The sequence below is a fragment of the Phragmites australis genome, chromosome 15 (assembly GCF_958298935.1).
Source record: "Phragmites australis chromosome 15, lpPhrAust1.1, whole genome shotgun sequence".
Lineage (NCBI taxonomy): Eukaryota > Viridiplantae > Streptophyta > Magnoliopsida > Poales > Poaceae > Phragmites > Phragmites australis.
This window is the reverse complement of record NC_084935.1, coordinates 13,173,069-13,189,319: the sequence shown is the minus strand read 5'-3', so window position 1 is coordinate 13,189,319 and position 16,251 is coordinate 13,173,069. Positions and strand designations below refer to the sequence as shown.

At 46.2% G+C, this 16,251-nt stretch overlaps 1 protein-coding gene and 9 non-coding genes across 10 annotated transcripts; 1 reads left to right on the top strand and 9 right to left on the bottom strand.

The window, feature by feature from the left end:
• Positions 1-102: 102 nt before the first annotated feature.
• LOC133894303 (5S ribosomal RNA) lies at positions 103-221 on the bottom strand. The gene has a single exon (XR_009905109.1). It is a non-coding gene; the product is annotated as a 5S ribosomal RNA (ribosomal RNA).
• Positions 222-444: 223 nt separating this feature from the next.
• LOC133894291 (5S ribosomal RNA) lies at positions 445-563 on the bottom strand. The gene has a single exon (XR_009905097.1). It is a non-coding gene; the product is annotated as a 5S ribosomal RNA (ribosomal RNA).
• A 788-nt stretch (positions 564-1,351) lies between these two features.
• LOC133894279 (5S ribosomal RNA) lies at positions 1,352-1,470 on the bottom strand. Its single transcript, XR_009905086.1, has one exon. It is a non-coding gene; the product is annotated as a 5S ribosomal RNA (ribosomal RNA).
• A 215-nt stretch (positions 1,471-1,685) lies between these two features.
• On the bottom strand, positions 1,686-1,804 carry LOC133894268 (5S ribosomal RNA). Its single transcript, XR_009905075.1, has one exon. It is a non-coding gene; the product is annotated as a 5S ribosomal RNA (ribosomal RNA).
• A 215-nt stretch (positions 1,805-2,019) lies between these two features.
• On the bottom strand, positions 2,020-2,138 carry LOC133894297 (5S ribosomal RNA). Its single transcript, XR_009905103.1, has one exon. It is a non-coding gene; the product is annotated as a 5S ribosomal RNA (ribosomal RNA).
• A 223-nt stretch (positions 2,139-2,361) lies between these two features.
• LOC133894120 (5S ribosomal RNA) lies at positions 2,362-2,480 on the bottom strand. Its single transcript, XR_009904937.1, has one exon. It is a non-coding gene; the product is annotated as a 5S ribosomal RNA (ribosomal RNA).
• Positions 2,481-2,702: 222 nt separating this feature from the next.
• LOC133894257 (5S ribosomal RNA) lies at positions 2,703-2,821 on the bottom strand. The gene has a single exon (XR_009905064.1). It is a non-coding gene; the product is annotated as a 5S ribosomal RNA (ribosomal RNA).
• Positions 2,822-3,609: 788 nt separating this feature from the next.
• LOC133894246 (5S ribosomal RNA) lies at positions 3,610-3,728 on the bottom strand. The gene has a single exon (XR_009905053.1). It is a non-coding gene; the product is annotated as a 5S ribosomal RNA (ribosomal RNA).
• A 223-nt stretch (positions 3,729-3,951) lies between these two features.
• Positions 3,952-4,070, bottom strand: LOC133894234 (5S ribosomal RNA). Its single transcript, XR_009905042.1, has one exon. It is a non-coding gene; the product is annotated as a 5S ribosomal RNA (ribosomal RNA).
• A 9,233-nt stretch (positions 4,071-13,303) lies between these two features.
• LOC133893240 (uncharacterized) lies at positions 13,304-14,481 on the top strand. The gene is made up of 3 exons (XM_062334215.1): positions 13,304-13,949; positions 14,076-14,139; positions 14,242-14,481. Exons 1-2 carry the CDS (start codon positions 13,334-13,336, stop codon positions 14,126-14,128), a joined length of 669 nt encoding a protein of 222 aa, XP_062190199.1. The 5' UTR covers positions 13,304-13,333; the 3' UTR covers positions 14,129-14,139; positions 14,242-14,481.
• The last annotated feature ends 1,770 nt before the right edge of the window (positions 14,482-16,251 follow it).

Sequence of the window (16,251 nt, the reverse complement as noted above, 5' to 3'; positions counted from 1 at the left end):
CGCCGAAGCTCGAGCCGCGATCCGGTTGCGCAAAAAAAAAAAGTTAGAAATAAAACGAATACAACGAGGCGGATGAACGCGAGGAAAATTAAGCAAAAAGGGGGAATGCAACACGAGGACTTCCCAGGAGGTCACCCATCCTAGTACTACTCTCGCCCAAGCACGCTTAACTTCGGAGTTCTGATGGGATCCGGTGCTTTAGTGCTGGTATGATCGCATCCGACATACTCTGCCTCCTCCTCCCCCCTTATGCGCGCCTTCCGCGCCGCCTCCCCCGCCCGCTCCCCGGCGCGCGTGGGCCCCACGTCCTGCCGCGCGGTGTCGCCCCGCTTCCCGGTGCACCGCCGAAGCTCGAGCCGCGATCCGGTTGCGCAAAAAAAAAAAGTTAGAAATAAAACGAATACAACGAGGCGGATGAACGCGAGGAAAATTAAGCAAAAAGGGGGAATGCAACACGAGGACTTCCCAGGAGGTCACCCATCCTAGTACTACTCTCGCCCAAGCACGCTTAACTTCGGAGTTCTGATGGGATCCGGTGCTTTAGTGCTGGTATGATCGCATCCGACATACTCTGCCTCCTCCTCCCCCCTTATGCGCGCCTTCCGCGCCGCCTCCCCCGCCCGCTCCCCGGCGCGCGATTTACTATAACTTAGAATTTACTATGATTTGGAATTTAGATTCGGAATTTACTATAACTCGGAATTTTCTATGATTTACGCTGCGCAGTTGACTCGATCTGGTGCCAATATCATACCTAGCAATAATAAAGTGACTGGCGGCCTGGTCCGTATTCTGAAATCGCTGTGGAAATTCTAGGACTCGGAATTTTCTGACTTGGAGTTTACACGGACTCGGAATTTACTATGACTGGGATTATGTAACCTATCTGGAATTTACTATGATTCGGATTATATATCCTAACGAGTTTACCATGACTCATAATTACTATAATTTAGAATTTATTATGACTCGGAAATTGAACCTAACGGTAACCTCGGAAATTTACTGTGATAATCTATCTTTTTTGCATGAAGTTACTATGATTCCAGCACCGCCGAAATTTACTATGATTCGAAATCTGTAACATAACACGAATTTGCTATAACTTGGAATATGTATATTACATGAAGTTACTATGACTCGGAATATGTAACTAAGTGCTGGAATGACCCAGAATTTATTATATCTCGGAATATGTAACTCAGTATCTCGGAATATGTAAGTCAGAATTTATTATATCTCGGTGCACCGCCGAAGCTCGAGCCGCGATCCGGTTGCGCAAAAAAAAAAAGTTAGAAATAAAACGAATACAACGAGGCGGATGAACGCGAGGAAAATTAAGCAAAAAGGGGGAATGCAACACGAGGACTTCCCAGGAGGTCACCCATCCTAGTACTACTCTCGCCCAAGCACGCTTAACTTCGGAGTTCTGATGGGATCCGGTGCTTTAGTGCTGGTATGATCGCATCCGACATACTCTGCCTCCTCCTCCCCCCTTATGCGCGCCTTCCGCGCCGCCTCCCCCGCCCGCTCCCCGGCGCGCGTGGGCCCCACGTCCTGCCGCGCGGTGTCGCCCCGCTTCCCGGTGCACCGCCGAAGCTCGAGCCGCGATCCGGTTGCGCAAAAAAAAAAAAGTTAGAAATAAAACGAGGCGGATGAACGCGAGGAAAATTAAGCAAAAAGGGGGAATGCAACACGAGGACTTCCCAGGAGGTCACCCATCCTAGTACTACTCTCGCCCAAGCACGCTTAACTTCGGAGTTCTGATGGGATCCGGTGCTTTAGTGCTGGTATGATCGCATCCGACATACTCTGCCTCCTCCTCCCCCCTTATGCGCGCCTTCCGCGCCGCCTCCCCCGCCCGCTCCCCGGCGCGCGTGGGCCCCACGTCCTGCCGCGCGGTGTCGCCCCGCTTCCCGGTGCACCGCCGAAGCTCGAGCCGCGATCCGGTTGCGCAAAAAAAAAAAAGTTAGAAATAAAACGAGGCGGATGAACGCGAGGAAAATTAAGCAAAAAGGGGGAATGCAACACGAGGACTTCCCAGGAGGTCACCCATCCTAGTACTACTCTCGCCCAAGCACGCTTAACTTCGGAGTTCTGATGGGATCCGGTGCTTTAGTGCTGGTATGATCGCATTCGACATACTCTGCCTCCTCCTCCCCCCTTATGCGCGCCTTCCGCGCCGCCTCCCCCGCCCGCTCCCCGGCGCGCGTGGGCCCCACGTCCTGCCGCGCGGTGTCGCCCCGCTTCCCGGTGCACCGCCGAAGCTCGAGCCGCGATCCGGTTGCGCAAAAAAAAAAAGTTAGAAATAAAACGAATACAACGAGGCGGATGAACGCGAGGAAAATTAAGCAAAAAGGGGGAATGCAACACGAGGACTTCACAGGAGGTCACCCATCCTACTACTACTCTCGCCCAAGCACGCTTAACTTCGGAGTTCTTATGGGATCCGGTGCTTTAGTGCTGGTATGATCGCATCCGACATACTCTGCCTCCTCCTCCCCCCTTATGCGCGCCTTCCGCGCCGCCTCCCCCGCCCGCTCCCCGGCGCGCGTGGGCCCCACGTCCTGCCGCGCGGTGTCGCCCCGCTTCCCGGTGCACCGCCGAAGCTCGAGCCGCGATCCGGTTGCGCAAAAAAAAAAGTTAGAAATAAAACGAATACAACGAGGCGGATGAACGCGAGGAAAATTAAGCAAAAAGGGGGAATGCAACACGAGGACTTCCCAGGAGGTCACCCATCCTAGTACTACTCTCGCCCAAGCACGCTTAACTTCGGAGTTCTGATGGGATCCGGTGCTTTAGTGCTGGTATGATCGCATCCGACATACTCTGCCTCCTCCTCCCCCCTTATGCGCGCCTTCCGCGCCGCCTCCCCCGCCCGCTCCCCGGCGCGCGATTTACTATAACTTAGAATTTACTATGATTTGGAATTTAGATTCGGAATTTACTATAACTCGGAATTTTCTATGATTTACGCTGCGCAGTTGACTCGATCTGGTGCCAATATCATACCTAGCAATAATAAAGTGACTGGCGGCCTGGTCCGTATTCTGAAATCGCTGTGGAAATTCTAGGACTCGGAATTTTCTGACTTGGAGTTTACACGGACTCGGAATTTACTATGACTGGGATTATGTAACCTATCTGGAATTTACTATGATTCGGATTATATATCCTAACGAGTTTACCATGACTCATAATTACTATAATTTAGAATTTATTATGACTCGGAAATTGAACCTAACGGTAACCTCGGAAATTTACTGTGATAATCTATCTTTTTTGCATGAAGTTACTATGATTCCAGCACCGCCGAAATTTACTATGATTCGAAATCTGTAACATAACACGAATTTGCTATAACTTGGAATATGTATATTACATGAAGTTACTATGACTCGGAATATGTAACTAAGTGCTGGAATGACCCAGAATTTATTATATCTCGGAATATGTAACTCAGTATCTCGGAATATGTAAGTCAGAATTTATTATATCTCGGTGCACCGCCGAAGCTCGAGCCGCGATCCGGTTGCGCAAAAAAAAAAAGTTAGAAATAAAACGAATACAACGAGGCGGATGAACGCGAGGAAAATTAAGCAAAAAGGGGGAATGCAACACGAGGACTTCCCAGGAGGTCACCCATCCTAGTACTACTCTCGCCCAAGCACGCTTAACTTCGGAGTTCTGATGGGATCCGGTGCTTTAGTGCTGGTATGATCGCATCCGACATACTCTGCCTCCTCCTCCCCCCTTATGCGCGCCTTCCGCGCCGCCTCCCCCGCCCGCTCCCCGGCGCGCGTGGGCCCCACGTCCTGCCGCGCGGTGTCGCCCCGCTTCCCGGTGCACCGCCGAAGCTCGAGCCGCGATCCGGTTGCGCAAAAAAAAAAAGTTAGAAATAAAACGAATACAACGAGGCGGATGAACGCGAGGAAAATTAAGCAAAAAGGGGGAATGCAACACGAGGACTTCCCAGGAGGTCACCCATCCTAGTACTACTCTCGCCCAAGCACGCTTAACTTCGGAGTTCTGATGGGATCCGGTGCTTTAGTGCTGGTATGATCGCATCCGACATACTCTGCCTCCTCCTCCCCCCTTATGCGCGCCTTCCGCGCCGCCTCCCCCGCCCGCTCCCCGGCGCGCGATTTACTATAACTTAGAATTTACTATGATTTGGAATTTAGATTCGGAATTTACTATAACTCGGAATTTTCTATGATTTACGCTGCGCAGTTGACTCGATCTGGTGCCAATATCATACCTAGCAATAATAAAGTGACTGGCGGCCTGGTCCGTATTCTGAAATCGCTGTGGAAATTCTAGGACTCGGAATTTTCTGACTTGGAGTTTACACGGACTCGGAATTTACTATGACTGGGATTATGTAACCTATCTGGAATTTACTATGATTCGGATTATATATCCTAACGAGTTTACCATGACTCATAATTACTATAATTTAGAATTTATTATGACTCGGAAATTGAACCTAACGGTAACCTCGGAAATTTACTGTGATAATCTATCTTTTTTGCATGAAGTTACTATGATTCCAGCACCGCCGAAATTTACTATGATTCGAAATCTGTAACATAACACGAATTTGCTATAACTTGGAATATGTATATTACATGAAGTTACTATGACTCGGAATATGTAACTAAGTGCTGGAATGATCCAGAATTTATTATATCTCGGAATATGTAACTCAGTATCTCGGAATATGTAAGTCAGAATTTATTATATCTCGGAATATGTAACTTAGTGCTGGAATTTACTATGAGATGGAGCAAGTTGTAGCTCCTTCGTGCCTGTTTCAGTTTTTATTATGACTCGGAGTACAACCGGTTACTCATTACTATAACTCGAATGGACATCCTTTTTTACTATGACTCGGATGTACAACATGGGATCTCTAGCGTTGCTATATAAGTGTCAGTTTTGTTTTTTACCATGAGTTGGATTGTTCGACTTTTTGTTTTTTTGCCTTCGACTCGGATGTAGTGACGTCATCATTCTTGAATTTACTATGAGATGGAGCTAGTTGTAGATCCTCCCTTTCAGTTTTTACTATGACTCGGATGTACAACCTGTTACTCATTATTATAACTCGGATGTACAACCTTTTTTACTATGATTCGGATGTACAACCTGGGACAGAGAAATCATTTGCTATATAAGTGTCGCATGGGACAGAGAAATCATTTGCTAAAAATGGACTAAAATGCCTCAGGTACGAGTCCATTGGAAGAGATGTGTATTTTGGGAATAATAAAGCTTAAGGGTCAAGCTATCTCGTTAGGTTTATAAATGGAGAGGTAGAGCTATAGGAAGAGTGTGAGCTAGCCATTTGAGCCTTGAGAAATTGGTTTTAGAGGAGAGAAAATAAGAGCTTAGCCTTTGTAATAGGTGAGGATTTTTTTGTGAGAAAAATATCTCGTAATCTGCTGAAAAGATAGCTGTCCTCCGCTACAAATGAAGAGATTGTTTCATCCATTGCTTATATTCATCTCCTTCTAGTCCCTTATTGCTTTATTGCGAATTTTTTCTTTTTAATTGTGATTTTTGTTTTTGGTTGAAAGCTGAAATTTTCTCACTTTGAGAAGTTGTTCTTCTTATTGCTAGAGGCATAAAATTTATATATGAATATATATAAGTGGGTCTTGAATTTTCTTGCCTCTAAATCATCAATTTGAAGAGTTTCTTCTTCCAGTGCTCTCTTATTTGTTTCTAAGTTTTTCTTCCGTCAAAGTTGCTATCTTTTATGACAATGATATACGGGATAAGTGCAAATGGAATCTAGTATTCATCTACATCCATGAGCGTCATGTTCTTTCTTGGAAACTTCTATAGTAACTAAGTTTCTCTCCGTTTTGCTTCTGTTTAAGTTTTGAGGTATCTTGAATGATCTAAATAGAAGAAGACTATCAATTTCGAATTTTTTTTATGAACCGTCTATTCACCTTCTCCTCCGGTTGCTATTATCGGTCCTACAGAAGTCTTGTTTACACGGGGCATAAGCTTAATCCCTGGAGCATGTATATATGATTTTTCTCTCATCGGAGTGACTGTGGGTCACTTTATTTACACAAGTATGAGAACCCCATGAGCTGGCTTCCAAGGGCAAAGGTGGATCACTTTATTTACACATGCAGAGGACTCACTTTGCTACTTTTTTTGACCATTGGAAGTTAGTCAGTGAAGATTTCGATCAAGCGCAAGGATGGACTATTGTGCCATGTTGTCGAGTATTGCCCGGTTTTCATTGGTTTGTCCAGTCTGTGTTACCCTCCTTGATCTGAAAAATACAAGAAGCTAGAAAGCACAATAATCAGCCATCAGATTAAGAGTTGCGCATATATTGCATATAAGGCATGTGCAAAACGATGCAAGTTTAGGCAAGTGTGAACCAATATCCAAATGATATGTTCGGCCTATATGTAAAAGTTATGGACATGCATCTTATGGCAAAGAGATACTGATTCTGATTAGGTTTTCACACTGAGGTATTTTTGAAACCGAAGCATTACATGGTGCTACAATCGAAATTGTGCTGGGAAGACATTGCTGAATTGAAAGAAATAATGAACTATTGACGTACCATCTCGGCCTCGGTTGTTCCACTCCTCCTATTGCGCTGAGCCCTAGCATAATGGCCGCAGACCTTCTGCACCATACCGTTGATGAAAGTCCATCTCCCCTGCAGCGACTTCCTATTACGGGTCGACATGAATTTTTTGTTCTCATGGTAGAAAGTCTCCACCCACTGCCAGAAAGCACCCAAAGTCTGGTTGCTCCCCACCACGGGATCCATGCTCACTTGCAGCCATGCCCCCACCAGTAGTAGGTCCTCCTCAACCCTGTAACTGGATCCACGGCCACCCCCAGGTGCGACATCTCCATTAGCCTCCACACTCTGGACCTCTGCCGAAGGGATCTGGCTACCGAATATGCTGTCTTGGGTTAGCGGCGTAACATCGGCCCAATTCATGTCTTCGCTGTCGCCACGAAGAAACCCGGTGTACTCCATAGATTCCCTGAACACAACAACATCAGCAAATTGACAGGCATTGTACGGAAATCAGTATGGTTCTACTGATTCTGATCGGTACATTGACACATAACTTAGCTCAGTGAGCAACATAGTTCAACCTGCCATAAGGAGTTCACACACAAATTGTTACGTCTTAGGCAATGACACATGCATCACACGTTACTACTGGAACACATACATTACGGCACATTCCCAACATCTAAGTTTGCACCCTCCCCGACTACATGCTCCCAGAACGATCGGATTCATAGGGCATGCTATCCTCCGAACAAAGTAACTCATCCGGGCTCCAGTCAACGGGAACCAAGTCATCGTCGTCAACGTCCAATGATCCCGAACCTTCCTCTACCTCTTCGATGGTCCCATTGTCGGCGTGACCACCATGGTTCATTGCATCTTCTACTTCGAACCCAAGTTGTTGAAGGTCCGCCGCAATGGTGTCGACCTGAAGAAGTGCCATGTTCAGGTCCACGGCACCAGGGGTGCTGTCCGGACTCAGGTTATCACTAACCACCTTCTGCAAAGCATCAGCCGCCACCTGCACACGGGCTTGCATCTTCGACACAAGATCGGCTAGCTCGGTGGAGTCCATCTACAACCAAGGGAGAGGGAAGACTAAAGCGACAAACTAAATTGCACCTCAAAGTGAGCACTGCATACAAATGTCATGCAGCATGCATACATACACAGTACTGCCCTCTAGTCTATGGCCCATTCTCACTACTGTCCCCCCTTATTTCACATGAAGATTCTACCACATACCTTAAGTTAAGTCCTCACTAGCATCAAGAGTTTGAAACATTTAGTTAAGTCATCAGACCGAAGACTTCATTTTCAAATCACACTCAATGCAATTATCTCAGTGATTTGCACTTGCACTGAACCTACAAGTATCCAGCATCAGGTGCTTCAACATTGGACACAAAAACATTTATGAACACAGCATGATCAGCATGATTGTCGATTCAAAACAAAGAATTGCACACGGTTCCATGCCTCCCTTGTAATATGACCCCTTATTTCACATTATGTATATAATAACTCGACCTTTAGTTCAATCATGAGTACCATCCAGATTTCAAAAGCATTACCTCAAAACAAACACATACCAATTATATCAGTGAGATGCACTTGCACTGAAACTACATTTAACAAGTGCAGGTTAGTTTATGAAGTTTCCACTATTCCATTTAAACTGAGGTCAGTTCGTTCAATGGTACCTCTCAACACTGTCTTCAGTACTAATAAATTGTATCAAACCCACAAACCCATAGGTATCAAATGGTTAGCACACTACCTGAGAAGCTTATAGTTCATATGCAGTCAAGGGTCCTACATTGCAGTACCAAATTTGAGGTCAAGCTGCATTTTGTATTGTTCACGATTCAGGGCAACAGACATCCTATCAAAGACCACTATGAACCAAGATAGCAGGTACAAAAATCCTTGCCACATACACAGCACGAAGAAATGGGATTTGGCATGCCCAAACCATATCAGAGCAGCCAATTTCAATCTAAAGGCTCTAATCTGCAAGGGTACTCGATTCAATCTCAAGCAGTAATCAATTTGACCACATTTCATGTCAGATTAATGCTACAAACCGAGTTGGTAAATTAACCTAGCATCCTACCATTTTGCTGCACAAATGAAGTTCGGTTTCCATGCACAAAACCAAAAAACACTGCAAATCCGTGCACAACACCAAATTGCATGCCAGATCCGAATGTTACGAGTGCCACCCCCCAGATCCGTGCACAAAACCAAACAAATTGACACATCCACAGACAAAACACTGCAAATCGCAGCATCTTCGGGACGAAGCTTCCCTACAACAGCTACATCGTTCTATCCCCTTCACTGCCGACGGCAACCCACCGCAGCACCGCCCAACCTCGACGAATATCCATGGATCTCGGCGCGGAGGACTTACCAGAGCCTTGGGGTCGACCACGGTGTCGCTAGGGCGCCGGCGGCCGAGCAAACAGAAGGTGGGGAAGCCGCCGGATCCGCGTCGTCGGCTAGCTCGCCGGGTGCAGGTCGCTTGCGATGGCCCCTGAACGTTCCCGCCTCGCCGCCGCAACCACTCGCCAGCTCCACTTCCTCATCTCCGCGGGAGCAACGGCCGGTACTCGATTCCCCTCGCGCACAGTGTTGCGGCGCCTGCATCTCCCCGCAAATTTGCCGACGCGAATGGCCTCTCCGCTTCCCTGTTCAGCCCGATACGGTAGCCGCTGGAGACGGATGCGGGCGCGTTCGGGGGAAAAATCAGGCGCTGCAGGGTTTTGCAGCTCGGATAAGGAGTTCGCTGGAGTTGGTCTTAGGCTGGTATGGATTTAAAGAGCATTTGAATCACAGGCACGACGTGGTGTAGTTCACAGTCATGTCATCTCAGTTGTGCAAACTGCTCTGTTTCGGCCTGTATAAAGTCGGCATGACTCTGCCTCTCATGTCCAAATTTTCCTAGACATAAGCTGAAGCTTATTTCCTATTTAATCTTATTTACATGAGGCAAATGTTTAATTCCTGGAGCATATGTATCTAGGATCCTAGCTTTTAGTTTATTTTAGAGAATCACTTTTACTTTAGAGAATCACTTTTACGGATTCCACTCAAAAAACTAAAAACTACTGTTTGGCAGAACTCCTCCTAATTTCAGCTAGAAAACTGCTCTAACAACTCTACCAAACAAACCCTTATATACTGATGGAATGCCAATTCGGATTCACGAAAGCTAACTTTTAGGCAACGCTTAGGCCATTATATTCAACCCTGTCGATTTATGTTGTACCGACTCTGATTCTGTAGGTTTACACTGTTCACCATGTGGAGCTAGAACACCATGACACAATGCCAAAGTGATACAATAATGGGTAAGTCAAAGATAAGCGAGGTCGATGGAAATCTTGTTGGAAGCACGCGCATGAGCGCAGCAAGTAGCCCATGAATTATCCACCAGCGATGGCCTATGTGTTCCGTTAATTTTTACTCAAAACTTTGGAGCTAAATTTTTTCTTGATAATTTTTCTTAAATTTTCTAAGTTAATTTTTTTCTAATTGATTTTTACCTACAAATTTTTTTTGTCTAATTTTTTTTATTCTTAGGGGTAATTTTTCTAATAGTTTTGAGCTAAACTTTTTATAGGTAATTTTTCTCAAAATTTTTGACTAAATTTTTCTCGTTAATTTTTTCTCAAAACTTTTGAGTAGAAAAGTTTTTTAGAAAAGTTTTTGAAAATAGAAAGATGTGAAGGTAAAAAAGTTTTTAAAAAGGAAAAGAGAAGGATTATCGAAAGGAGGCGCGAGTTACGAGTTAGCGCACATGGGCGTATTAGCAGGGTCCGAGGTCGATGCTCTCCATCAATGATAACATATAGGCGTCCATCTGCCAGGTCGGGTGGTTTTGTTCTCTGTAAAAAGCTCTACTACCAGTTACAACAACCTAGACAACTCGGTGCTCTCGGCCCACCACGCTAGTGACCCATAAAACTTCTGTAGTCATCTTACTTTCTCACTGGCGCAAATCCTTTTCGCTCGGAGACATTCACATAAGTATTATACTGTCTGCTTAGACGCTTAGGTCCTTGCCCCCCTCTTACCTGGGTACGTTAGATTGGAATCCAAAATCAAACTCGGTCTCTTGCCTACCATGCCGCATTTTTCCTACTAGTGATTTAGACTCCTCTTCCAGAAAATGTGCATCTATAACATATATTATCGAACTAAGAATCGGCGACTTCCCACACCCCCTAGGCGATGTAGCTACTGTTCATAGTCGCTGATGAGGGCCTCCTCCTCCTACAGTCGCTCGCTCGATTTTTACCGATCGGTGGTGCTACCACATTTCGCCCTTCCAGACTCCTCTCGCTACGCTGGACTCCTACCCTCCTCCTAGTCCACCCCACCCCCGCTCGCCCTTCACCACGCGGTGGACTGCGTGGGACGTCGCCACCTTGTGCTAGCACCTCCGCCTTCCTCTCACGCTGCCCTGCCCTGATTGGGCCGCCATCGCACCGCCATGGTCCGTGGAGGCCGAGCCAGGCCCTGGGGAGAGTTGTCACCACCCGAATCCATACCGCCGCCATCGGATTCTAGACACTACCACTTGGATCCGCCACCATCGTTGTTATCGCTCTCATCTCGCACCGCCGCTGCCACGAGCTGAGCCTTGGCCCTTCCTCCTTTGCCATCATGCCACCACCGCCGCCCGTGGAGGCCAATCCAGCCCCGGGCACCTGTAAAATGGAGCATCCCGCCTTCCTTCCTCCTTCCTGTACCACCAATTGAGCTCCACCGCTACCAATCGAGGCAAATTTTGCCATTCCCCATTTCTTCCCTATCTCCGGCCACCATCAAATCCGCCGCCGCCGACCATCTCCGACCTTTAGGAGTCCTTGGTGAGCACCGCTTCCCTCCCCTCTACCTCCTGCACCCTTCAATTCCTCCTCTGCATTCCAGAGCCGAGCCAGCACCGAGAGCCACCATGACCGCCACCACTGCTCACCATCGCCGGCATGCCCTGGACCTTTCCCAACCTAACCGAATCCTTTGTAAGCCCCATCAGCACCCCCTAAATCTTCCTAATATCTCCAAAGCCCCCATGTACTTCGTTCTCTCTCCTCTCACGGCCCTCCCCTAGCCTCTCCCCTTCCTTCCTCCCTTCCTCCTTTGCGCCGCCACCTCCCACCTCGCTGTGCCCAGGATGTGAGGCAACACCGATGGCGGGACGCTGGAGATCACCCTCGAGACCTCCATGGGTGCCTTCACTGTCGAGGTAATACGCCAGCCCACCCCTCTCTTCCTTCTGGTTCTTGATGCTAATGGTTCTTTGCTTGGTGGGTGCTCTATTCAATCGGAAGATGTACTACAAGCACGAACCCAAGACTGCCGGAACTTTGTCGAGCTGGCACGCTGTGGCTACTACGATAACGTCATCTTTCACCGCATCATCAAGGTCTCTAATTTTTATTCCGAGAGCCACATATATGTCAGCCAATCCAGTATTCCATGATAGAACAAAACATATAGAATTTTCACTTTGTTAGATAAAAAGTAGCAAGAAAGCCTTTGGACATTCGGTTTATATCACCAGAAGATCAACTAGCAGATGGTTTTACAAAAGCTTTGATAGTCAAGAAAAAGATGAATCAATCTTAATCTTGACTCGATTCAGATTGAGGGGGCCTGTTGGAAGTCGTAGTGTATCAGGAAAGGTTTAACCGATGTAATCAATCTTTCCTTTCCTCCTGTAAATCGGGTCATACTTGATGCTTCTCTGATTCGGTTGTTAAGCTGTAGATGTCTTGCAACAACCGACATCATGTAGAACTTGTATTGCACGTTATGTGTGCGCCATATAATGGAAGGGACGCCGCCCACGTCGGGGTGTGCTCCATCGCTCAAACCACAACTCATCTAGGCTTCATCTTCACACTGGCCTCCGTGACCTCAAGCCTGGCGAGGCACCGTCAGCGTCCTCCGCAGCCCCACGAGCTGCCTTCCACAAGGGCCGCTCGGCCTCCGTGGCAAAAAAAAAAAAAACAAGAATCCCATACATTATTAAATTGAGGAATCTATCATAGATGCTAATTGTACATGTTCTGATATACTAACATTTCTAGTAAACCGTTTAGCAAAAATATGTATTAATTTTGGTCACTAAATGCTCGATCACATAATGCAAAATAAGTGCACGGCGCTCCCGCCTGGGTAAACTTTGGACTCTCACGAGTCATAACAATCTCAATGAAATTTAGCGGTTCAGCGTTACATCTATGACCACGAGTGCGTGACCAGGGCTCGATCTCAACAAATTACGTACTCATTGTTATATATATATATATATATATATATATATATATATATATATATATATATATATATCTTTAAAATGTGCACTAGTTGTACGTACGTGCAATATAATGCCATAGTGATCCGAAAGTATATAGTCCAACAACAACTCAATTATCTAGGGTAAAACTATGGCTCCCCATTTGGTTTGTTTAGAACGATAGGTTTAGTTACATGTCGTAAGATCAATAAGGAAGTTGAGACCTCCAGATAAACTACGTGTACACAGGATTGAAAGCCTCGAGATAAACTGATCGCCAGCGATACCGTTTAAATTCTGTATTTGAATAGCAGGCTATACAATGCCAGGTTATAGCGTTTGAAGTCTCTATCTGAACAGCAGGCCAGCAAATAAATAGTTCCCCTGCACCGCACGTCGCTTCATACCACACAACGCAATCAGCGAAAGAAAGCCTGGGCATCCAGACGATGGCGCCGTTCAAGCGCATCTCCATCGCCTTCCTCCTGGCGTTCGCCGTGGTCGCGGCCACGCTGCAGCCGTCGGCGGCGATCAGAGAAGCCGTGGCCAAAGAAGATCAAGAAGCCTCGATGTCCGCAACCGGAGAAGCATCACATCCATCGGCAAGGCCCCGATTTCCGGGTTTGCCGCTGTTCCCGGCTCTGCCGCCGCTCCCCAGCCTTCCACCATGGGCACGGCGACGACCGATTAGGCCGCTTCCACCGATTCCTTGCATTCCGGGCCTGCCACGACTCCCGTTCCTGCCTCCGTGCACTCCGGGCTCGCAGCCTTCCCCGAGCGCTCCAACACCGCCGTCGCCGCCGCAGCCAGCTGAGTGCCACACGCCGTTGGCGGGGCTGATGCCGTGCGCGGACTTCCTCACCAACACCAGCGCGTCGGCGCCTCCGAGCGCGTGCTGCGACGGCCTCAAATCTGTCGCCAGCGGCGCGCCCATCTGCATGTGCCACGTCATGAACGGCGACTTCGGCAAGCTCCTGCCGGCGCCCATGCTACGCCTGCGTATGATGCAGCTCCCCCGCGTGTGTGGCGCCTCTTTGCCACTTGGCACGCTTCGCCAGTGCATCAGTAAGTCATAATATATATAACCTTGATGCTTGAGATCTGAAAGTATTGACACCACATATATCATGTATTACTCATGCTTGTGATCGAGGAAACTGATCTATACTGAATACGTATTGAATTGAACAGGGGGACCTGTGCCGCCGATGAACCCTCCGCCATCGACCCCGACACTTGCATAATTTTAATTATGGTATGTTTTATTCCTCTTTTCAGTTACTTTTCAGCAAATTGGTATCGATGATACTTGGAACTATTTCTTCTGATCAAATCGGCATCTGCTTTTGTTTTGCAGCGCGAACTCGTAAGATGCAGCAAGCGGTTGACAAATTCCGCAAGGCGGCCGGAGTCGTTGGATTAGATGTGGGTTGTAGGTTACTAGCAAGTCATACAGTGTACCGGTCTTTTACATAGCATCAGAATTGTGTTAGGAATAAGTTGTTTACATGCTTAGGTAGTCATGTATCTATATTTAGAGTTATATGTCATGTCAACTAGGAGGTGTCCTTGCAACCTTTGATAATATACGTTATTCTCTCCGGTTTAGCTTCTGCGATTTGTGATTTGGTATGCTGATCTGCTGCTGCTATTAATATTCCTCGTGGGATCTGATCTTCTCACATAGTACACCAATGCTGAAATTCACGTTTTTTTGAGGGACTATGTGAGGTAATTAATGTACCGAGAAACGTGCGCATCAGGTAACTGTTCAAATTTGACTAAAAATAATTTTTAAAATATTTAGTTAAGTAAAATGGAAAACGTATTGTTAGATTTGTTATTGAAAGTACAAGACTATTACATACTTGTAGCAGTTTGTCCCGGGAATGACTATGGTTTCTACACACACTTCATCGATTAAGGCAAAAGTTTGAATAGTCAAAAATGTAGTTGATCTGTAAACTAGTCCGGCGATCCGCTCGTTACATGATCGCTCTGTGACTGTTGGGAGATGCAGGTGCTGTGGCGCTGTGCTGATGCGAGTCTGCCTTGACGGCCGCCATTAGAAGGCATCCAAGAAATCAGGATCTGTTTCCAATTTGAGTACGTGTTCATCACCTCGGTTTCACTGCAGGTCTGCAAACATCAATTGCATGGAGTTAGGGACGGAGCACAGTGGAGGCCAAACTGGGCTCCGGTTGCGCCCCTCCTCCGCGTTCGTCTTTGCCAGCCTCAAGCTCGCCGGGCGCCGTTGCGTTCGAGAAGACGAACAGGACGCTGCGTTGTAGAAGAGGATCCAGCTACCCGTTCGTGCTCAGGGAGAGGGACAAGTTGTTAAATCTAAATTCGCAAAATATAAGAATTTATTCACACATAAGTAGAATTAAAAACATAAAAAGAGAAAAACATTATGATAGAAGAGATACATTATTACATCTTTTGGTGCCTTTAGGTGATTGCTCATCAAAACTGTATGAGAAAAAGAATACATATTGTAATACAGCGAGAGTATTTAACAATTTTAAAGTGGATAGTTTTAACTTCAACAGAATCACCACAAGGATTTCCAGAGGAAATAGTCAGCCAAGTTGTTCTATATTCACTAATGACCAATTCAAAAATATTTTTTGATTTTTCTGTTATTTTTTCTCACCTCAGTAGCACTAGAATAGAAACTATTGTATATTTCTGCTTAAGATTGATGTAAGGGGTGGTAGTTATGGACACAAACGCATATTCTAAAAACGGTGCAAAAACTTCAAGGGTGAGAACTCAGTCTTCCTAGCCGAATTTGACCAAAAAAATTTACTGAACCCAATAAAGTGAGGGAGAAATGAATGTAACTTTTTCCGTAGATATCCATAGAGTCAAAAAAACATCAAAATTGGAGTTTGTATGCAAAAGTTGTGCCCGTTTTACCGAATGCAATCCAGGTCACATATCAAATTGCGATCGTTTGGATGAGATATTCAGAAATTCATAAAAAATTGTATAAATTTGGATGAAGAAAATTTTTATATGTAAATTATAATCCTCAATAAAATTTGGCAAAATCAGTTATTAGTGATGGATCAAGACTACGATCTGTCACCAAAGTTCAGTTATTAGTGACAAGTTATGATTCTGACCCGTTACTAATCAGTCATAGGTGATGGGTCACGGTTATGACCCGTCACCTATGACCTTCGGCAAAGAAGGTTAAAAGGATAATGTCTCCGGTGTCTATCGCAATACGTGATATGTGAGATGGTAGGGGAGTTATGCGTGTGAGGGGAGGTCGTGGTTTTGAGGCCCATGGAACACAAACTGAAAAATAGTTTGAAAAATAGTGTGGCTTATGGGGCATATATGATGGGCCCCTGCG

What these genes read in the sequence shown, in the direction of transcription:
- LOC133893240 (XM_062334215.1), top strand. Translation starts at nt 13,334, where the DNA reads ATGGCGCCGTTCAAGCGCATCTCCATCGCCTTCCTCCTGGCGTTCGCC. An exon ending in CACGCTTCGCCAGTGCATCA is followed by an intron (nt 13,950 to 14,075) that starts GTAAGTCATAAT and finishes TGAATTGAACAG; the next exon opens with GGGGACCTGTGCCGCCGATG.